The sequence below is a fragment of the Colletes latitarsis genome, chromosome 10, assembly GCF_051014445.1.
Source record: "Colletes latitarsis isolate SP2378_abdomen chromosome 10, iyColLati1, whole genome shotgun sequence".
Taxonomy (NCBI): Eukaryota; Metazoa; Arthropoda; class Insecta; order Hymenoptera; family Colletidae; genus Colletes; species Colletes latitarsis.
Genome location: NC_135143.1, coordinates 27,361,028 through 27,383,087, shown reverse-complemented (window position 1 = coordinate 27,383,087; position 22,060 = coordinate 27,361,028). Strand labels below are relative to the sequence as shown.

Below are 22,060 nucleotides of genomic sequence, written 5' to 3'. Positions count from 1 at the left end.
GAGGATCTGCGCCAAATAAGAACGAAACATTAATTTTCTTTTTAAATTGTTTTAATTTACTACTGTATATTTAATTAGATAATAGAAAGTAATACAAAAAATAGTACAAAATTTTATAAACATGTATTTAACAGGAGTAAACTTTGTTTTTAAACAAATTTGACTACCCTTATTTACGAAATTCATAAATTTATAAATTTTAACGAAGCTGTGAAAGTAAGTATTAAGACGAGTTTTAAGTTATGCAGTTTACAATTGTCTAAAATCAAAATTTTGGTTTCGTAAACAATTTTACGGTTTTAGACTGGCGGTCAACGTGTTAAAACGGGATTCCTTTGTCACAAGCGCTCAACGTAAATTTTATGTTTTGCTAATTAAATTGTCTTCTTACAGTTTTTTTAATTTCAGATAATTTTTTCATATCGATGTTCCCTTCTTTTATCATGCTTTCAATCATTTCAATTTTAGAATTTATAAAATCTGTCTTGACTGATCTTGTTTTTCTCTTCGTATTTTTTTTAGGAGTTATATAATTCTTTATGAGACACCAGGCATGTGCTTCCTCTTTAAAAGCAATTAAATCCATTGTAATTTGCAAGGAATTTACTGTGTTACCTTCGGGTATATACATATCAACTGTAGTCTCCTGCTCTACTACTTGTTTCATACAATATATATTTTGATATTCCGATTTCAAATTAAAAACAATCCAACTATTCTTTGGTAGTATATCGCCAAAATTTGCTGACAAGAATGATCTATTAGCTATCCTATGTATCAATATTTTTGGACAAAATTGAACTCTATGTCTATGAGCATATAAACTTATTCTTCTTAATTTATCTTCTTCCGTTATTAATACTTGATTTAATCTATGCAATTCTTGAGTTCCTTTATAAATCTTATCCATTATAAGGTTAGTACCTTTTAACATGTCAGAATGAAGGTTGATAAGAGTATCATTTTCAGTGGATAATGTTCTTTCCACTGTATCTATAGAAAACTCTATCAGTTGTTTATCCATGGTCAACCCTACCATTGTTTTCGAATCGTAATATTGCAGGCAAATAAAGCTTTCACCTTGAATGCTCATTCGTTGAATGTTATCAACTAATAATTGTTTTTTTCCATAATATAATTTAGATTTGTCCGAATAAACAAGCAATAACGTATCTTCTGACAATTGGCTAAAATTAGCGCAAATAGCTTGTAAGGTTACTCCCAAAAAAATTGTTTCAAAAGTAAGTTTATTATCTTTTGAATGCATAACAATAATATCTGTACTAGTGATGAAAAGTAATCCAGCAACCTTAGAATTTGTTCGTACCGGTATAATATCTCTAATAGAATAAATACTACTATATATCATTTGTACAGTTTCATTTACTAATGTTAGAACTCTTTTTCCAATTGCAATTATGCATAAATTTTTTACCGTAGAATCCTTATTTGTTATGGTACTCATAAACTGTTCCGTAGTATTTTTTGTATCCATTGGATAAACACAGCATAAGTTGATTGAATCGCCTTCCTCAGAAGAAATTTGAAACAATACTTTACCTGTCATGTTTTGTTTATTATCTAAATAGAGATACTTATTCCTTGGTTTCAATACCTCGTAAAATACAGTACCTACTCCAATTGCATTTTTACTCAAAATTGCGAATTCCCGGTCTTTCGAAACTTTGTATATTCCTCGTGGTGAACAAATTAAAAAAGCTCTACCTTCGAAACATTGTATGTTTTTTATCGGTGCCGGAGCTGTCAAAACGTCAAGATGAACGGAATCATTGTTCGCGTATGGAAATATTACAAGCTTGTCCTCGTTCCAACAGAAACAAGTCTTTTCGCCGTAAAATGTATTGAGAATGAAAGCTTTTGGCTCAAAGTAATCATTTGTTATAATATACATTATTGCTCGTTTGTGATGTTTACCATAATTACTATAATAAAGTCACAGATGAAATAAGGACCTCAGGTAGGCAAACGTTAACTGGAGACGTACATACGTGTCATTCTTCCACGAGAAGAAGGCACAGCGTGTTTATATCCCGACTCTTGCTGCAGTTCGCTGATTGGCTGTCACCGATCTTTGTCACCGTTTTCGACCAATACCTGTGAGTCAACAAACTGCAGCAAGGGTGGGGATGTACACACACTGTGTGCTGTGCCTTTTTCTCGTGGAAGGACGATACACTATACACTCCACCACACGGCCAGTTAAATAACTAAAATTTTTTACTATGTAAATACTTTCCACGTATAGCTTTTAATCATTTGCAATTGTATTTAACGTAAGTTCTAATTAATTGGTATCAGAATAAAAAAGTTTAAACTTTCTATTAGCATTAAAGAAAGTATTGTATATTCAATCATGGGGAGTAGCTGAATTACTTGGGATAGGCCACGTAAGGCTATTGCGTTATGAACATTTCAATAGTTACTTCAACATCGTTCTCCCGTATAAAGTTCCGTTATTCATTTATCAAGAATTTTTATAGAATTCTCTAAACCAATCAAACAAGAAGCCACGCATACAATACCCATTTTTACTCGATTTTAATACTATACTGAAGTTAAACTGAAGCGATTTCCAGTACGCAATTACGCATGACTAAAAACTCCGCCCCACCTGACTATACTGGTCGTGATATTGATATAACGTATTCGTGTGTTCAATAGATTATGGGGGATTCAATGGTGCATAAATGTAATGATCCTAATCTAAGAAGTTATGCCGAAATATTAAAACAGATGCAAGATGACGAAGGTGAACAATCTAAAACGTCGATCCTTCAGGCATGTTTTTTTATGTCAATAAATATAACCGGTCTGTGTGTCTTCCATCTTTTTATCAACTTATATTTGTTTACGTTTCGATTGTAGACTAGCGTAGAAAATATTATACTTAAATTATACAAGTTAAATGAATCCAAAACACATAAACCCACTTTGATGAAAGAAACACATATAAAACTGTTAAAAAAGTCTATACATCATCTTGATAATACTTACGAGGTAAGTGCCATTATTTATCAGTTTTTAATATAAAATTTATAATTTTATTTTCCTATGTAATATTTTCAGAATTCCGACTGCAGCAGAACATGGTTATGTTACTGGATTTTACATTCCCTCAATATATTAGATGAACGTTTAGACGACCATGAATACTCTAAAATTGTTGATTTTTTGGCCAAATGTCAATCACCAAAAGGAGGATTCGGAGGAAATCCAGGACTACTTCCTCATCTAGGTTCTACTTATTCTGCAGTGGCTGCATTATGTAGCATTGGTACTTATCAAGCATATCAAGTAATTGACAGGTACATACAAACTAAATAAGTAGAATGCCAGACAGTCATTGACACTAAAGCTTCGTATATACCATTGAAAAAATTATATGTACATTGATTCCAGAGTAAGACTTAAAATGTTTATATTATCTCGACGAAGAAAGGATGGTTCTTTTAGTTTGCATGCAGATGGCGAAGTGGACATGAGAGGAGTATACTGTGCACTTGCTGTAGCATCACTGACAAATTTATATACTCCTGACTTATTTGAAGGAACAGAGAATTTTATACTTAAATGCCAAACATGGGATGGTGGATTTGGAGGTTACCCTGGAATGGAAGCTCATGGGGGATATACATACTGTGCATTAGCATCGCTTATAATTCTTGGAAAACCTGATATCTATGATTTCAGACCACTGATGGTATTTACATTGTCTGAAATTGTATAGTATTAACCCATTTGCATCAAAAAGCAGAATGAGTCGAATTACTCAATATTATTTAGTATAGAATGATCCACAAGTGAAAGCCCCTTTAATTATCTATGATATCAATGGTTGGTTGACAAACAACTTGCGTTATCAACGATTGTTCTTTTCAAAACGATTTAACGGATCGCAACACTGCTTTTAGATTGTTCTTCATTCAGTGGAATAACTCTAATTCAGTGTTTGCAGATTATTTTGCGCTTGTTAATACGGTCTACGCGTCGAGCATGGAATATTTATTTTATCTATGCAAATGGTTAAAAAGTCCATTATTTTATTTTTATTTATTTTCAGAGATGGTTAGCGAACAGACAAATGAGCCTAGAGGGTGGATTTCAAGGGCGTCCTAACAAACAAGTAGATTCTTGCTATTCATTTTGGCAGGGTGCATGTTTTCCAATAATTAATATATCATTAATGACAAAAGAGTGTATATCACAATCTGATTATTGGTTGTACGATCAAAAGGCCTTGCAAGAATATTTACTAATTTGCTGCCAGTATGCTCATGGTGGCTTAGTAGATAAACCTGAAATGTACGAAATTCTATTACTGCAGTATATAGTATAACAAAAATACAACATTTTATGTCTATTTTAGAAAACCAGATATATATCATACATGTTATGCACTTAGCGGATTATCAATTGCACAGATGTCTCCACGACCACAGATTATTGAAAGTAATCTCGAGAATAAGTTGGAACTAATTCATCCTTTATATAATCTAGAACATACGTGTGTAATCAAAGCAATGAAATACTTTCACCTACGACCAATACCTTCGTAACTATGTATTTTATATTTGAAGTGCATTAATAGAGTAACAAGTGTTTCTATCCCATTTTTGGAAAAGGTTACAAAGGACAGATTCTATTTCACTTCGTATTAAAATTGACCAACAAAGTGTGAATATAAAGTTACTTATCAATAAAATTAAGAATTATGACAATTCAAATCAGTAATATTTATAATCATACTATACCAACATTTAGTAGAGTATGTGGGAAAATAATGAACTAAATTTTTATTTATTTAATTCTAACCTAACCTATCCTGTTTAAGTATAAAAAATCGAAGCAAACACACCGACGTAAAATAAATTTAACGTATAGATAGTTAACAAACTCTATTTACGATTTGGTATTAATAACTGTTATTACGTTCTTTTTAATGGAATTTCATCATCAACGTATATAACGTTTCTATTATTAATGGTAACTGTTTTTACAAATCCATATTTGTACGTTTGTTTCAATTTTTTTTAAATCGAATTGCCTCTAAATAAACTCACATTGTATCACAAGTTTTTGGAATGGTATATTACATATTTTTTTTTAATGAAAATTCGGTTTATGAACGTCCACGAGTGTGTTGCACTGCGTTGTATATAAGTCCAAATGCGTCCGGAAATGCCGAGAGCACGAGCAACACCGTGTTACTAACACGTTGTATAAAAAAAAAACCTTTGTGAAGTTTTAAGGTCAGTAGTGTCATCGTTTGAAAATTTTAAAAAGTAAATTCTATAAGAATAAAGCACATTTTAAAGGTTGAAACTTATAGATAGGGAAATAACATCACGAAAAATTTTGACAATCAATTTGGAGAAAGAGGTTATGGCGAAATACTTGATACAAATAGTTATAATGGGCACGCGAGTCGTCGGCAAAGCATTTGCACGAGCATTGCGACAAGAAATTGCAGCAAGTCAAGAAGCTGCGCGCAGAGCAGGCGGTGGAAGAAAAGGTGCTCAACATGCAGCAGCTAATTCTAGAACTGGAATTACCTTAGATGAAGCATTACATATCCTGAATGTTGAACGATTGGATCAAACAGAAGCTATCGAGCGTAATTATAAGTATCTCATGGAAGTTAATGACAGATCTAAAGGTGGTTCTTTTTATATTCAGTCAAAAATAGTGCGTGCCAAAGAACGTATCGATGAAGAACTAAGTAATCAAAATGTTCCTCCCCCAAAAGAAAATTCCGTACGACAAGATAGCACTAAACAACTTTAGTTGATGTTTCTGTAGTCTAAATTGAATTATTACATCCTCAAAGTCTGTATATACAAATTTAGTGATCTACATTTTAATTATAAATAAATATTATGAAACGTGTAATTGATCAAAATTGCCATGACTGTATTTTGTTATTAGTTAAAATATTAAACTGAAAGATATTTTGCTAAAATAGTATATCAGCCTTTATCTTGTACATTACAGTATTTGTATCGACTATAAATTGATCAATCCTACTTTCGAAAAGGAAAACAGTTGGGTGAGAATAAATAACCATTGGATCTTGTGTATGTGTGTGTGTGTACATATATGTATACATATAAATATTTTATATATGTATATATATATATGCATATGTTTATGTAAATAAATGTTCCTAAGAAACATATAGATTTATGTGACAGTCTTTCAATACAAGTTCTCGCTCTTATACGAGTCCTTTTATGTATAGATTACTTAAAATTCATTATTCACCAAACCAGCTACCTTTGCTTCTTCTGGCTTAATTCTATTTTGTAATTGACGAATGGTTAATCTTTCTTGATTATGACGAACAGACCATAAATTTGGCAAGTATTTTGGTTTCATATTCAAAAGAAAATGTTCTCTCCACATGCGTTCGAATTTTACCAGTCCACCTTCCTTCCTTTGAAAATATTGAACTACCTATGAGGAACGACGTGTAAATATATTTTTCAGTTTGTTATAAAACGGCTGTTCTTTTTAATCTACCAACATATACCTTCAAACCATGAGGTTGACGCTCTGTTTTATCTAGATTAGACTTTGAAACTGTTGTAGTTTTTAATTCGTTGTATAATGCATCTAGGAGAATTGGTGTAACTTCTTGACCAGTACATTGTAAAATATAGTGTTCTAGTTCTTTGCAACGTATATCAGGTAATGTTCCTTTTCTTAATGCCTTAACAGCCGAATATAATTTCCACCAATTATTTACATATTTATTGCGTGTATGTGTCGGTGGAGTAGTTAGAGGCACACCACACATGTCTGCTAGCTTTCTTCTGAGCTGCAGATCATGGTAATTGCTCAGTTCATGACACGCTGGACATAATAATAATACATCATGCGACTGATGTGCTTTCATCACCACTAAAAAATAATTTTAATTTTTCAAATTTTACTTTTATATGTTTTATACTATATCAAATTATGTTCCAGTTTTATAACTTACATGGAAAGTATTTACGATATTCTCTAGGCACAACATTTTTTCTAATAAATTTTTCTGAAGCTCCACATACTACGCATCGATTGATTTTAATTTGTGTATAATATTGTCCAACTTCTCCTACAGCACGTCCGGAAGGTTCAAATTTCAACCTCACGGTAAATGGTTCCTCCGTAATTATGTCCCCTAATCCTTTATTAATGTACCATTTAGCTTTCTTGTGATCACACGTACATAATACATCTCCATCTGGGGCTTGTAAATAACAATTATAATATAATGGTTTACTTCTTGTAGACATATTGTGTTTATATACAACATTGTTGTTCTCCTTCAAATCTTGTGTAAACTCTTCAAAATTTTTGATTTTAGCGTTTCTGTGGTTAACAGTTGTATATATTTTTTGATCCTTGAACCTTAAATAAATAATTTGTAAATGTCTCTCTATACATCAAAACAACTTTTACAGAAAATTAAATCTCTTAATATAAGAAATATCTCATTACCTTGTATCAATTATTCCACTAGGTAAATAATGTAATTGCATATTTAAATTTTTATTACATATACTTCTAATATAATTTATAAAGTTTTCCCACAAAGAATACTTTTCTTTTATCATTTGCACAATCTAAAAAACATAAAGTAGTTTAAATGTTATTTAATTTACTTTTTATAGAAACTATTAAAATAAGTATGAATTGTTATATTTCTTTTCACCTGGTCATAAATAAGAACAGACGTAATTGCATCGCAAGCAGCATATGCTACTTGTTCGTCAGTAAGAGTGTCAGCATTCCAATTGTTACACCTTACTTCTATTAATTTATCCATTTCCAAACCTAAATATTGTAAACTCATTGCAGCTAAACTTCTAGGACTTGGCAAATTTGCATGTTCTGCTAATGTCCTTAAATCAAGTGTACCACCAACTCTGCACCCATAATCTGATATTATTTTTTGCCCATCTTCATATGAAGCAACTCCAACTTTAAGAATACGTTTACTAGCAAGCAGCTCCTAAAAGAATATTTTTTGCTTCATAGTTATACAATATTTTGTGTTTATGTCCTTTGTAATTACAATAGAAACATTATACTTTTAATTTGTGAGGAATATATCCAATTTTGCTAATGCGAAACAGGCCACATACTCCATTAATTGTAGCAAGCTGAACTAGAGAAACAGGTCCTTCTTTAACCCATTCACAGTCAAAACCCAATATATCATTAGATAAGTTGCTTTAACATAAAACATATTTACTTAGAACTGTGTAAGTAGACAAAGTAATTTTAGTTTTTGTATTTGTGATTACTTGTTCTCACTTGAAATCTCAAAAATCTAAATTTATTATAAATGATAATATAAGAACTATATGAATGAAAAAATAATAAACATGATTAATGTTCCCAGCAGCCATAGACAAACATACGATACAGAAAAAATGTAAACATTGTGTTGCCGTGTAGTTGATAAACATGACAGACAATGGTGTCAAGGTATACCTCGATATATAACTTACCAGCGAATACACTGAATGGCATAATCACATTTTTCTGGAGTATCTGCCAAAATAATTTTGTCTAACGTAATTTTAAGATCTCTTTTCTTGTCATCGCTCTTCTTATAATTTTTATTCTTTATAGTTTGACAAAGATGTTTAACGCTTTGCAGTACGTTCTTGCGGTATTTAGAGGCCAACAACACAAGGCCCACAGTTACACATACAAGAAACATATTGTTCCTTGCAGGATGCATTAATCGCGAGAATAGGTTCCAATATGTGAAAGAATTAGTATTAAAAATTCTATGTACAATTTATATTTCTTGTTTGAAGTTTACTTAAATAAATAAATATATATTTATATATATATACACATAAACTTTTTTGTTTAAGATATAAATACATCGGTAATTAGATATATTAAATAAATAAGTTAATCAAATCTACCGTTATACTTAAATTTGAATTCTAAATCGATTGATCATAAATAACTAGCCGATAGTTGAAAAATAATAAAGACAAGAAATTCCACGTAAAGTACGCTTGGATTATTATGTTATAGAAGACTTTTGAATAATCGCGCGAAAAGTACATCACGATCTTAATTACAAAAGTTAAATAATTAACCGAACAAGGTTCAAGGAAATCCGTAGCCACTCGGAGAAACGATCAACGCACGGTGCTACAAATCACTGCAGACATAACACACGATCAGGGAGCAAATATACCAGACAACATACCGGTTCCATCAGGAAATCTATGTTGTTGGATGGGTTAGATTCACTCGCGCATGCGTGCTGAAAACATTAACGTACGTATTCTACGTACTGACCTGTATTGTATATGGAACTATAAGGAAACTGTTTTTGCGGGTCCAACACGCAGCAGCAACAGGTGATACAGATTAGGGCATTTAAAGTAAGTATATCAGTATTACTGTTCTTTTAATACGTAAAATGACATGCTACATAGTTATTGTACATTTCTTCCTGTTTTAGTCTCTTCGTGACGCTTCTCATCAATCTTTCAAAATCTTTCAAAAAGAGCAAAATATCCAACCCATTGCCGGCAACGCCGGCCTAAGTTTAAACTTTAGTATACTACTTTAGTATGTATACATATGGTGTTAAGCTATGTTTAGTTAACGCAAAATGGGTAGGTGGCGTTAGAGTACATTACAATGTAGGAAATTTACACTCCCGGAGAATCTCCGGCGGAGATTTAAGAAGCTTCGGGGAAGGTATCGAAGAATGTACTCTGTAGCTTACTCTACACGTATGGGGAACCGTGTGGTTAGGATATTAAAGAATCATTAGAATCATTAGACGAATTATTGTTCAACGAGAACGATAACCTTTATTCACAGTGTGAGAGATGCGTTTCTCATATCGATACAGAAAAGAATGCTACGAACTCCACGAAGTGCTCCTTGTGTCCCAGCCAATCACGAGCGACCGTCCCTATCGTTGACCTCTCTAGGCACGGCCTAGGGGTATGGCCGTATGGCGGCACTACAATTGTAGGTTATAGACTACAACAATTAGTCACTTACTTCTTACGCTTTTTACTGCGATTTGTATGGTACAGAAAATTGTTTATGTGCTGAGTGTAAACAGTGCCCCTTAATTCTTGTCGTTGGAGGGGAATACACATGTCATATTCCCCTTTGTCGATCGAAACGAATACACTTTTGCATACAATATGTGTGAATGTGTTTAAACGTTGCAGCCTGCGCGAACTTGATACTTGATTTTTTGAAAATGGCTAACATACCATTCCGTAATGTACATAGGGTATCGCACTTGTTTCAACCGTTAAGTGCCACGCATTCCGCTATTAAAACAAAAATAAACGATACGAAAACTTACAAAGTATACCACTATTTATGTACTGTTCATTTTTTGTTTCTATTTCTTATCTAATAAATTGTTGAATTACTCGTTATAGAATTTGATCAATTATGGATTAATCAGACCAGTTAATAATGGAATGTATGCATTTCTACCGCTGGGATTGCGTGTCTTAAATAAATTGATAAATCTTGTTGATCATGAAATGGAGAGGATAGGAGCACAAAAATTAATGCTCCCGGCTTTAACCTCCAAACGTTTATGGAAACAAACGGACAGATTTGAAAGCAATAAGACTGAATTATTTAAAATAGAGGATAGACACAGGAAAGAATATATACTTAGTCCAGTGAGTAACAAATGGCAGTGAAACAATTGAAAGGAATTACTAAATTTAATAGTAAAGTAGTAGTTTCTGTTTTTATTTATGTAACTATGCATGCACTTTAAATAAAATTTATATCTGTTTTATTACAGTCGTACGAAGAAACAATTTGTGATTTAATAGCATCTGTTGGTATTCTGTCTCCAAAGCTTTTACCCTTAAAATTATATCAGGTTTCTAATAAATGGAGAGATGAAATGAAACCTCGTCTTGGATTTCTTAGAAGCAAAGAGTTTGTCATGAAAGATTTATATACGTTCGATAAAACTCTGGATGATGCAAAGAAGACTTATGATTTAGTATGCGACGCGTATGATAATGTATTTAAAAAAATAGGTATAACATTTAGAAAAGGTAATAATTTAAATAATATTGTATAACAAACGACTTAAAATATGAAATAAGAATCTTACAACCATAAGTCTGTAACATTATTATTTGCAGCTGTTGGTGATACAGGATTGATTGGAGGTTTGCTATCCCACGAGTATCATTATACAAGCAACATTGGAGAAGATATTATTTGTGTATGCTCGTCTTGCCAGTACTCTATTAACAAAACCATATGCGAAGAATCGCATTGTCCTCAATGTAAGAACAAATTTCTTGAACAACATACTGCAGAGGTAATAGGACGGGTATATATCGATATTAGAATTACTTCTCCAGCGATTATTCTTGTTTAATTCAAGGTGGGGCATACGTTCTTGCTAGATACAAAATATTCAAAACCTCTGAATGCTTTATATAAAACACACACCAACGAATTATTGCCATTGGCAATGGGTTCTTTTGGACTTGGTTTGAGTCGCATCTTTACTGTTGCGGCCGAAGCATTGTCCGTCGAAGATGATCTAAGATGGCCAAAAGGTTTAGCGCCTTATACCGTGTGCATTATACCACCAAAGGTATTACATTTTACTTGCAATACTTTTTGTAAGTGTCAAAAACATTGTGACTTTGCAGACTGGTAGCAAGGAAGATACTGCATCTGAGTACGTGGACCAAATACTAACTATTTTGGATCAATTGAATATTGACACTATACTCGATGATAGGACGAAATTAACTATTGGAAGTCGTCTTATATATGCTCGACAAAGTGGGTTCCCTTATGTTATTGTAATTGGTAAGAAAGCCATGCAGGTACCACCATTATTTGAAATCCATAATGTAAGTGACTCAGCATATCATGAAGTACCTTTAGAAAGTATATACAATTATTTTAATGATGAAAATAACAAAGCTGAAGAAGCGCATATTTCGAAAGTAGCTGTTTGAGGGTAAATCCAATTAATTTATAATTTAGCCAAAAAAGTAAATTTAATTTGTAAAAAAGATAAAGATTTAATTGTACTTATACATTACTTATTGTTTTGTAATAAAGCAATCGTAAAAGCAAAACGAGCAAATTTTACATTAGTAATATTTATATAATATTAAATTGTTTTTGGAAATTCAGTGTTCCAATTTAACTTTAACCCTGTGATATGCATTACAAAGGAAACCTCGTAAATTCCAGATATTTTTGAAACTTTCTGGCTGGACATTGTACGATGCATCCACAGCTTTTACCCAAATTTCTGTTTCTTTGTGCTCTTTTTTCACAGGAATATCTACGTTCCATAATGTCCAACTCCAGTAACGACCCTGTTTAGCGCTCGTGTCTTCCGCGACTAAGTCAGCTGTTTGCCAAGTTGCACCTTGATCGTTCGTTATATCGACTCGAATTATTTTCCGACCACCTCCCGACCATGCGTATCCTATCGAGAAATTTGATCGAATCATGAAATCGATTATGTCCATTGAACCCTTTAGAACCGAATTTAACGTTTTACCTTTAACATTTATCTTTCCATTTTTTACTTTGACCGTTTCCAACGGTTCTGGTTTGCAAATTGCGGAAATCACAGGCATTTCCTGTATAGCGGGTGCTTTAGAAAAGTCCACGTTATCCCAATCGACGCTAGGTGAAAAACCTTTATAATCGCCTCGTTGCCACTGCGAATGGCTTTCTTCTGTTGAGATGATCATTTTGCCTGTGAATTAATAATACAGGTAACAAAACTGTACTATGTTTAATTAGAAAGGTGACCTTTTTTATTTCATTACCAAGCCACTTTACGTTTCTAGCCCCTACAACGCCAGGGACAATTACTCGAATGGGAAACCCATGGTCTCTTGGAATTGGTTGTCCATTCATTTCGTAAGCTAAAATTACATCTGCCCTGGGATCCATAGCCTTACTAATAGGTATACTTGCACCGTATGGTGAACCAGAAGGATCTAAATCGTATGCTTCAAACTGATTTCATTCAATTATTTAATTTTTAATGGATTATTGTTCGTTAATATATTTTTAGTAAATGTATATTGTGTATACAGAGCACGGCGTTTAAAACAGATCGTCTGAAAAAATGCATTAAACCAATCTTGTTTGGTTTGAAGGGGAAAATTTTATTCCATCGCCAAAAGTAGGCAAGCTATTCAAGTTGCTTGTTTTAAGTGCCTTGCTCTGTATATAAGATGTTCCATAATTCGTAATACAACCTAAGTAATTACAGAACATCGCATATAAAGCGTAATAATAATACCTGTACATGATTATAATCATTTTCATTAATTTCTAAATCTTTTAGTATGTCGCATAATCTTGCACCGGTCCACGTGGCATTACCGACAGCACCTACGCCCCAACTAAGCCCTTTTAATTGTTTCTCCTATAAAAAGTTTACGAGTATAATTACGTTTTTCTTTTGTTATCAAAACAAATCGAGCCCGATTTACCTGTGCCATTTCAGATCGCCTATTCCCACCACACATTACAGCACTTGTTATTGTATACTTTGGATACTTTTTTATGTCTTCAAAACTGAAGGTTTTTTGTGTTGTTTCTTCTACAGCTAACTCCAAAGTATAAGTTTTCATGTCTATTTCGGGAACAGGAAGATGATTTCTAACATAGAATAATTCTCTAAAACAGAGCAATATTTGGGTACAATTTTTCCAGCAAACAAAATGCTTAAGTCACGTTTAAGAGTTTTATAATTACGTTGGTGTAATGAAGCTTTCAACTAATAAAGAAGGAGGTGGTTCTGCACAAAAGGGTTTATGTCCGTTAATTTTTAGAGCTTTGTGTCTAGTTGGTTCCATCGCGTATGGATCATTTTGATTATCTTTATTGGAAACTGAATCTTTTTTAGAAATATTTCCGATTCTCATTGATTCTAGCAGCTTATATATCTCTGGTACGTTATGATTAGCAAAGATTTCCCAAAATGGTTCGATAGAACTACCAGCTGCCATTATTATTTTAGAAGGACCACCTGGATGTTTTTCAATAAAATCTGTTATGTCGTATACCCCTTGTTTAAATGTCACCCATACACGAGCTTCTTTATTATCGTGTTTGCTTACTTCTTCTAAAGTGTAAGTTTTTAAATCTGCCCTAAACTCTCCGCATTGTACATTTGTCTTCTCAAGCGGTGCATCTGTCTTACGATGCACATAGAAATAAGATATACATAATATGGATGCAACGATACTACAATTGCCAATACGTTTCGCAACAACTCTGCCTTTCAACCCATTTTCCCCTGTGTAAATTCTTTTATTCCAAAACGAATACTGTCTACATGTCTTAACATAATACTGTACATAAATTCTTGATATTCGTAACAGAGATCTGAAATAAATATTTTACTATATATATATATATATATATATTGTACTAAAATAACGATGTACTTTGGCCCTTAAACGCCGCGCGATTTTAGTCCACGTAAAGTACGCAATTAGGTTTATTACCCCAATGAGAAAAATTATTTGTTAGATGACAAATTAATAAATTGTTTATTAAAAAATATAATATTACGACCATTTCATTTGAGAAATATGTACATTTTTACGGGTTTCGTGAATACGTAATTAAAAACACACATATCTACTTAATTTGACCTCTGTAAATATAATTTATCATCTTCGAGCCAATATACAATATATCAAATACGTAAAGCATTGCGGGAGATTTTTAATCAACCCTAAGACTTAAATAATTTAGTCTCAGCTTATTAAAAGTAATAAAAATATGTAATCACGGCATAAGATTAAAGTAATTGAAGAAGATTATTTAAAATGGTAAATGATAATTAAATTAAGTCGATGAGTCATTAATAAAATAATGATACCGGACTCTAATAAACCCTGCGCAATCGTCTAAGGGTTAAAGTAACAAACATACTTGTTCCTCAGATGATGTAGAATTCTCGAATGTGAAATCATGGCGCCAAATTCTTAAATCTGTTTCAATAATGAAAACAATGCAATAACCGGTATTAAAGCACAGGTTAATTGTAAGAGTTAGAGGAGGTACACGTTTTATTGTTTGTATTCTGTAACGTTTGGTTCCAGAATTGAGAGACTGTGCGTTAAATAATTTATCCAAGTCGATATCGTTATCTAATTTTTTCAGTTTATTTTAACGGAATTTTTTCGAACGAACGTATTTCAATAAATATGCGATGCTTATCAATTATTTTCTTCGATAATGGCTCCCTGTCATCCTCGTGCAATGGTGTTTTTGTAATTCTTTCTGTTATTATTATTTTCCTTTTTTCAGCATCCAGCGATTTTTCAATGAAATCTGTTAAAAAACCCAAGCACAACGAATAGTAATAGTTGAAAGAACGCTTAAAACTGTTTCCCAAATACTTAAAAGAACCTTTTATACGATGTCAAAGAATTACTTACTTTACTAGTGAGTAAATATTTATTACTTGTTTTTCTCATATTTCTGAGAGTTTTTATATCCTTTTACAATTACAATTTTACAATAATTTTAATAGATAAACTCTTATTCGTTCGTTTAAAATAATTCACAATGCAACAAAGAGGTTATGGTAGATAATTGTTACGTATTTCAAATAAAAATTCCGAATAATATTAAGCATCGTTGTTTAAATTCGTTACTTATTGTTGGAAATATGTTTACGATCGTTATTTATATTTGTGTAACATAAGCGATTTATAATACTAGAAATTGTTGTCATTTGAAAATGAATTTATAGGCAAAGAAAATGAAATAAAACGAATAAACCATTATGGCAATGGCAATGAGAAAACGGAGCATATCGGGCTCCAAACGACAACATAAAGGAAAGCTCGTACCGATATATGAAAGTTTCTTCAAAGGAGAAGATTTGACGTTAGCACATCCAAACTTTTGGAACGAACTATTCCTAATCAAACCTATGGTCAGTAATTTTTTTTATACATTGCTTTTATTGTATATCAGATTTTATTTTATTATATAAATATAAGTAATAAATCTATAAAAGATATACATTTTTAAAAAGATTTCATAGTTTATAATAAAGGGTTAATATAATATAAATTGAAGTCTGGAAGTTCTTCGGGTCTTTTGTTTGCAGTTTTCATTACTGAGCATGTTTCATCTGTTTTGGATAAATTTGTTGAGAAAAGTATAATTTTATTACAGAGTTATTAACTATTATTAACAATTGGACTGTAAATAGCACTATTTGCATCGATGTGTAAAAAAGGGTTCATCACGTAACATGTACTTGCACTATACTCATTCTCGGTCAAAGGTTTAAAAACTGCAGCTGGATTATACCTTTTGCTGTTTCTTTCTTGGATAATTTTCGCGGAAAGAGTAATTTTCATTTTCTTGATACTTCTCATTCTCTTGGGGATTCTTTGTCTTTGCAGTTGCTACAAATTTCCTAGCAATATAAGGACTTTTTACACTATTAAATGAAGCTTCGGAAGGCCGTTTTTCTTTCTGTAGTATTTCTTGTTTAGATTGGTTGTCCTTCTCTAAATGATACACGGAATGAAACGGCGGAGCGTACGTTGATTAACAAGTTAAAAAATCGTAGCAAAGTGTTCATTTCTTTTTTATTATAATGCGTACTTTTAGGTTGAACAGCTTCTTTGCATTCTAGTTCGTTCTGAAGACTACCTGGCATAAATTTGCATCTGAAGTTAAACCATGCTTCGCTCGTCTGAACTCTATATTTCAAACATTTTAATTGATACATACATACTCTTCCGTAATATTTTGTTACTTCCCATGTTGGCAATGACTGTAAGATTATACAATGTATTTCATATAAATATTGAACCATGATAGTACCTTTGTAAAACATCACAGAAATCTTAAAACTTACTTGTATCAATTTAGTAACAAATTTACCAATCATGGTGGTATTTTATTAATATGCAAAGTTTTAAAACTTGAAATCATAAGTCAGTGGTATCATTGTTCAGTATAAAAGAATTTTTCAGTTAACCAAATAAATTGCAGTACCTCAGTAAACCAACATTTCTTGTTCACAAGAAAAGAAACAACTGTCAAAGGAAGTAACAAATGAATTGTAGTGATACATTATATACTCAGTGACTAAATGCTAAGTATAAACTACTTTTTCGCGAAGTAAACGAAAGTATGTTCTCTTTTGATCTATTCAGGTCCCACATATCGAGAGTGAAATTTTGCATATGACAGCAGAACAATTAAATGCAAGCAGAGAAAACTTGAATGCCTTAGTCTGTCATTGCGTGGACACGTTAGTCGACGAACATCCATTCAGAGTTGTATATGCTTTACAAACTTTAGCAGCTGTTATTCAATCTATGTATAAGAAGGCTAGTCAAGGCGACTGTGGATTTAATTTGATAGATATTCTAGTAGGATTTGATTCCGCGGAACAGAGGATGACAACATTAATGCAACACTGTAATAATTTTTTAACAGGTATGAGTCGTCCAAGGGTTAAGAAATCAAAGATTCAGATATACATTTAATATTTGAATTTTTCACAGTTTTATCTGAAGAAGTTGTTTATTGTAATTTTCCGTAATTCCAGGTGAATACCCTGATAGCTTAAAAGCTTTGTGCTTGAAATTATTATTAATTATCGTAACTGGCATGGATAATGTTAGTCAAAACACTTTGTTGGAATATGTTATGCTTAATAGTGTTTTTGAATCTCTGGTTCAAGTAGGTGTCAGATTGGTATGAGTATTAATAAAATGGTCAGAAACATGTAAATTAAGCACGAACGTTTCGTATTTCCTTTTTGTACAGTTATTGAGAGATACCGCAGCTAGAAGTCGTCATGGCCATGACGCAGTATTACTATTAACACTTCTGGTCAATTATAGAAAGCACGAAAGGGCAAATCCTTATATCGTTAAGTTATCGATTTTAGATGACGAACTAGCTCTAAATGGATACGGCCAAGTAATATCGAGCTCATTGACGGAGTTTTGCAGACAATTTGCTCAACAAAGAGCAGGTACAAAACATTTATGTATACAAGATGTTCAAAATGAAACAGCTTTAGCAATGGATTCTGCTCGCGGAAACAATAAAAACAGAACTTACTCTGTATAATGTTTACACGAACCTTTTTTTTATTGTGTCATTTAATACAAATGCAATAATGGAGAACATTTGCATGCAGAAATACAAGCGTCTTGGCTATCTTCCTTGACCAGTATAGTAGGAAGTATGTTCGTCGGAGAGGAGGAAGCGAAGACGCAACAAGTTCGTGCGAATAATGCATTGTTATTAGCACTTTACGAAGCGACGCATTTAAATCGGAATTTTGTAACAACTTTAGCGTACACGCAAAGTGATACCTGTGCCCCTCCATCTCCAAATAATACCTTGGGACCAAACGTGGTAGCTCCCGGAGCTCAAATACCCGACGTAATGGCTCAACCATTCAATTTACTGGCTACATTTTTACAGTATTGGTGAGCAACGCTAGCTACGTTCCTTAAATTCTACACGAAATTCATCTGCACGGACGATTGCGTTGAATTTCTTTTCATAGAAAATGTTTTTGCTGTTTCAGTTCGATAGTCATGCAGGTGATCAGAACAGAAGCAATAATGAATAATGTTAAATTGTGCTTCCTCATATTAAGCTGCATCGCAGAGGATCAGTACGCGAATAGTTTGATGCACGACGCAAACTTGGCTTTCAGAGTGCAACTCCATCGAGTACCGATGCATCATAGAAAGATACAGGACAAAGCAGCGCCTGCACAGCCTTTGGCTGCTACATTACTCGGTACAGTTTATTATGCATTTCAATATCAGATCTGTACAGGGTCAAGACATGTGATATTTAATATTTTACATATCTAACATACGCATTTGTTATTCTAAATAGTTATTTTTTATTTCCGTTTGAAATAACATTTTTCACGGTGCATTTTATATAAATGAATTCGGTCTGGCACGGTATAATGATTCTTGTGAAATTGTAGATCTACTTGTCGAGTTTATTACATCGCACATGATGAAAAAATTTCCTCTTGAACTTTACCATCAATGCATTGGGGTTTTACAAAGGTTGCTTTGTTATCAAAAGAGATGCAGAGTTAAGCTTGGTTATCAATGGAGAGATCTTTGGACGGCGTTAATCAATTTACTTAAGTTTCTAACGACGCACGAAAGCCATCTTATTAAAAAGATGAATATCTTCCCGTTAGCTATTGAGGTAAATTTACATCGACAGAAACGAAAATGAGTATAGATTGACGGAGTTAATTTAAATTTCGTAGGTCGTTAATATCTTAAATTTGTTTATCACACATGGGGATGCGTTACTACCTTCTCCAAGTAGCTACGACGAATTGTTTTACGAAATAATAAGAATGAGGCTTATTTTTACAAATCTGAATGCCATGGGTATGTAGATAATAAATGACCCTTTCTGTTGTTATTGTTTAACATAAATTGCGCAATGACGTGTAGTAAAAATAAAATTTATACGTTCAAGCGCTTCGATATTCAACGTGCGAGTCTTACGAGTATAAAGAACATGCATTAAAATTAACAAATTGTTTGGTGAACATGAGAGACATAGGAAATCACTTTCCACCAAAAATAACAGCATGGTTGGCCAGCGAAAGTTTGTCCACGCCAACAGAACAACAAATTTTAGCGATCATAATACAGAATTACGACAGTCTTACATTGAAATTACAAGATAATTTGGATCAATACGAGAGATATTCTGAGAAACCAGATCACGTTACATTTTTTGAAGAAATGGTAATGTTTCGATCAATACGCGAAAGCGTGGACGCGAGACGTTGGCTCTGTACATATTCGTATTACTTTGCAGGTAACAGGAGTTGTAATCGACACCAGGGGCTCGATAGATTTAAGTGCGTTAGACACACAGGCTATATTACAAGAATTATCAAATATTTCGTAACATAGGTTCAACGTGGGAGTATGAATCAAATCCTGCGCATCCCTCTGTTATCATGATGTATTATAATGTATTTTCTGTATTACAGCCGGCTTCGCATGTATTTTTTTCATATCGCAAAGAACGTAGTTCACGAAATTTGAAAGTATTACCGCATAGTGTCATTGATTATTATGCTATATTTCTATAAATTGTGTATACAAGATTTGAAGAGTCATTAAAATTTAATAAGTACTGAATTTTTAATTATTCAGATTATTATGTGTCTTCGATTAGATTGTTATGTTTCTTCCGATACCTGATAGTTTAGTAATCGCACATGACGAACATCTACGAAATTCATATATTTTATTGGTGCCAATATTTTCCAAAAATATACAATTACATATATTTTTTCAGAGATTCCTTTGCAAGAATTGCAACACCTGTTTTAGACTGATTCTTCCGTTGAAGCTGACTGCTGATAAAATCTCCAATGTTTACTATTTGATTAAGGTCTACTCCAGTTTCTAAACCTTGTCCATGCAAAAAATAAAGTAGGTCTTCGGTAGCAACATTTCCAGAAGCACCAGCTGCGTACGGACAACCTCCTAATCCAGCCACAGACGAATCAAATACCCTTATACCATTTTCAAGGCTAGTATAAATGTTTACCAAAGCCTGTCCGTAGGTATCATGGCAATGAATTGCAAATTTATTCAGGTCGTTTGAGACATATTTTAATTCGTGCAATACTTTGTTTATTTTGTTAGGAGATCCTACACCAATGGTATCTCCTAAAGAAACTTCATAGCATCCAGATTGTAACATGAATGCACTTATATTGGCTACCACTGTTGGCTTGATTTCACCTTCGTAAGGACATCCAACAATGCAAGATATATACCCTCTGATTCTAATGTTTTGTTTAGTTGCTTCTTCGATAACTGTTTTAATGTTCTTCATACTGTCATCGATCGAACAGTTAATATTTTTTTTTGAAAAAGATTCAGATGCAGCCCCAAAAACAGCTATTTCTTTTACATCTACTTTCAATGCATCTTCTAAACCTCTTAAATTTGGTACCAATACGGGATAAGAAATGCCAGGTTTCTTGTTAATCTTTTGAAAAACTTCAGCATTGTCTGCCATTTGTGGAATCCATTTTGGCGAAACAAAACTGGTCACTTCTATACTCTTTAATCCGCTTTCTGATAATTTATTAATTAAGTTAATTTTAATCTCTGTTGGCACATTATTCTTCTCGTTTTGTAATCCATCTCGTGGTCCAACTTCAACTAATTTTACGAAATTGCTAAATGTTCTTATATTTTTTAGTGAAAATTTACATACATTGCAGATATCAATCACTTTAAACATTTCAATGAATTAAGTAACAAATTTACTTTTTCTTTTGTACACTGTAGAATGATACACAATTATCAATAAATCAAAATGCTATGTTGTCAATTGATATCAGTAGTAACAATTTATATTTAAAAATAACGAATTTAAAATATTATACTCTAAATATATAATGAAGGTCGGTGTTTTCATAGAAATTATACAAATGTTTTCGTTCGCGACTACTATTGCACGCTTGGAATATTTATGCAAGAAACTAATCATTAGAAAATGAGATAATACGCAGATAAAACATTAAAGTAAACAAGCAAGATATACACAACGATGGATTCGAAATTATATAAATGTATTTCAACGATCAAAATTAAGAATAGAAAACTAGAAGACAGTCTAACGAAAAAAATTATTATATAAATTAGTAAGTGGGAATTAACGAAAGATAATACATCCTGTGATCAAAGTTCAATTACCTAAAGTTAAGATTTAAATACTACAGTACATTTAATACAAAACTACGAGGTTTTAAAAGTCATTTATTAAATGTTCCTTTTTTACTCGTACTCTTTTCAATTGAAGGGAACGGAAGTACCTGTGTGGGAAAGAAAATAGAGACTTCCACTTCCTTCTAATATTGCGATGCGGGAACAAAGCGCGGAATCGACTTACGTGGACAACAGACGGGAGCGTAATCTCCTCCCACGCGCTCACTACACCAGCGCGA

General features: G+C 32.6%; 8 protein-coding genes across 10 annotated transcripts; 4 read left to right on the top strand and 4 right to left on the bottom strand.

Moving 5' to 3' along the window:
* Nucleotide 1: 1 nt before the first annotated feature.
* Nucleotides 2-2,055, bottom strand: LOC143346969 (uncharacterized). Its single transcript, XM_076775718.1, has one exon. The coding sequence runs from the start codon at nucleotides 1,910-1,912 to the stop codon at nucleotides 371-373; it is 1,542 nt and encodes a 513-aa protein (XP_076631833.1). The 5' UTR covers nucleotides 1,913-2,055; the 3' UTR covers nucleotides 2-370.
* A 141-nt stretch (nucleotides 2,056-2,196) lies between these two features.
* On the top strand, nucleotides 2,197-4,728 carry Fntb (Farnesyl transferase beta subunit). 2 transcript variants are annotated; one of them, XM_076775721.1, is made up of 7 exons: nucleotides 2,197-2,294; nucleotides 2,683-2,799; nucleotides 2,887-3,018; nucleotides 3,088-3,326; nucleotides 3,421-3,721; nucleotides 4,082-4,323; nucleotides 4,388-4,728. In XM_076775721.1, exons 2-7 carry the CDS (start codon nucleotides 2,686-2,688, stop codon nucleotides 4,575-4,577), a joined length of 1,218 nt encoding a protein of 405 aa, XP_076631836.1. In that variant the 5' UTR covers nucleotides 2,197-2,294; nucleotides 2,683-2,685; the 3' UTR covers nucleotides 4,578-4,728. The 2 variants fall into 2 exon arrangements, with proteins under 2 accessions (XP_076631836.1, XP_076631837.1); XM_076775722.1 differs by lacking the exon at nucleotides 2,197-2,294 and adding an exon at nucleotides 2,437-2,596.
* A 339-nt stretch (nucleotides 4,729-5,067) lies between these two features.
* Nucleotides 5,068-6,198, top strand: Blp (mitochondrial import inner membrane translocase subunit Tim16). Its single transcript, XM_076775724.1, has 2 exons — nucleotides 5,068-5,270; nucleotides 5,351-6,198. Exon 2 carries the CDS (start codon nucleotides 5,404-5,406, stop codon nucleotides 5,803-5,805), a length of 402 nt encoding a protein of 133 aa, XP_076631839.1. The 5' UTR covers nucleotides 5,068-5,270; nucleotides 5,351-5,403; the 3' UTR covers nucleotides 5,806-6,198.
* Nucleotides 6,199-6,264: 66 nt separating this feature from the next.
* On the bottom strand, nucleotides 6,265-9,252 carry Exd2 (Exonuclease 3'-5' domain-containing 2). Of its 2 annotated transcripts, XM_076775715.1 has the most exons (8): nucleotides 9,245-9,252; nucleotides 8,523-8,565; nucleotides 8,100-8,176; nucleotides 7,721-8,020; nucleotides 7,507-7,631; nucleotides 7,004-7,416; nucleotides 6,551-6,921; nucleotides 6,265-6,474 (listed from the first exon to the last, which is right to left on the bottom strand). In XM_076775715.1, exons 2-8 carry the CDS (start codon nucleotides 8,542-8,544, stop codon nucleotides 6,265-6,267), a joined length of 1,518 nt encoding a protein of 505 aa, XP_076631830.1. In that variant the 5' UTR covers nucleotides 8,545-8,565; nucleotides 9,245-9,252. The 2 variants fall into 2 exon arrangements, with proteins under 2 accessions (XP_076631830.1, XP_076631829.1); XM_076775714.1 differs by lacking the exon at nucleotides 9,245-9,252 and having other exon boundaries at nucleotides 8,100-8,241; nucleotides 8,523-9,238.
* A 790-nt stretch (nucleotides 9,253-10,042) lies between these two features.
* Prors-m (prolyl-tRNA synthetase 2-like protein, mitochondrial) lies at nucleotides 10,043-15,496 on the top strand. The gene is made up of 8 exons (XM_076775719.1): nucleotides 10,043-10,375; nucleotides 10,452-10,703; nucleotides 10,832-11,093; nucleotides 11,184-11,365; nucleotides 11,432-11,647; nucleotides 11,706-12,797; nucleotides 12,873-14,876; nucleotides 15,358-15,496. Exons 1-6 carry the CDS (start codon nucleotides 10,214-10,216, stop codon nucleotides 12,018-12,020), a joined length of 1,389 nt encoding a protein of 462 aa, XP_076631834.1. The 5' UTR covers nucleotides 10,043-10,213; the 3' UTR covers nucleotides 12,021-12,797; nucleotides 12,873-14,876; nucleotides 15,358-15,496.
* On the bottom strand, nucleotides 11,860-15,247 carry Shop (sulfite oxidase). The gene is made up of 7 exons (XM_076775716.1): nucleotides 14,980-15,247; nucleotides 13,792-14,424; nucleotides 13,527-13,713; nucleotides 13,334-13,459; nucleotides 12,852-13,044; nucleotides 12,578-12,778; nucleotides 11,860-12,502 (listed from the first exon to the last, which is right to left on the bottom strand). Exons 1-7 carry the CDS (start codon nucleotides 15,018-15,020, stop codon nucleotides 12,198-12,200), a joined length of 1,686 nt encoding a protein of 561 aa, XP_076631831.1. The 5' UTR covers nucleotides 15,021-15,247; the 3' UTR covers nucleotides 11,860-12,197.
* LOC143346966 (armadillo-like helical domain-containing protein 3) lies at nucleotides 15,358-20,970 on the top strand. The gene is made up of 11 exons (XM_076775713.1): nucleotides 15,358-15,495; nucleotides 15,806-15,991; nucleotides 17,232-17,517; nucleotides 17,630-17,763; nucleotides 17,851-18,061; nucleotides 18,230-18,524; nucleotides 18,626-18,843; nucleotides 19,043-19,275; nucleotides 19,340-19,466; nucleotides 19,558-19,832; nucleotides 19,906-20,970. Exons 2-11 carry the CDS (start codon nucleotides 15,839-15,841, stop codon nucleotides 19,996-19,998), a joined length of 2,025 nt encoding a protein of 674 aa, XP_076631828.1. The 5' UTR covers nucleotides 15,358-15,495; nucleotides 15,806-15,838; the 3' UTR covers nucleotides 19,999-20,970.
* On the bottom strand, nucleotides 20,330-22,000 carry Hmgcl (hydroxymethylglutaryl-CoA lyase). Its single transcript, XM_076775723.1, has one exon. The coding sequence runs from the start codon at nucleotides 21,352-21,354 to the stop codon at nucleotides 20,377-20,379; it is 978 nt and encodes a 325-aa protein (XP_076631838.1). The 5' UTR covers nucleotides 21,355-22,000; the 3' UTR covers nucleotides 20,330-20,376.
* Between the last annotated feature and the right edge of the window lie 60 nt (nucleotides 22,001-22,060).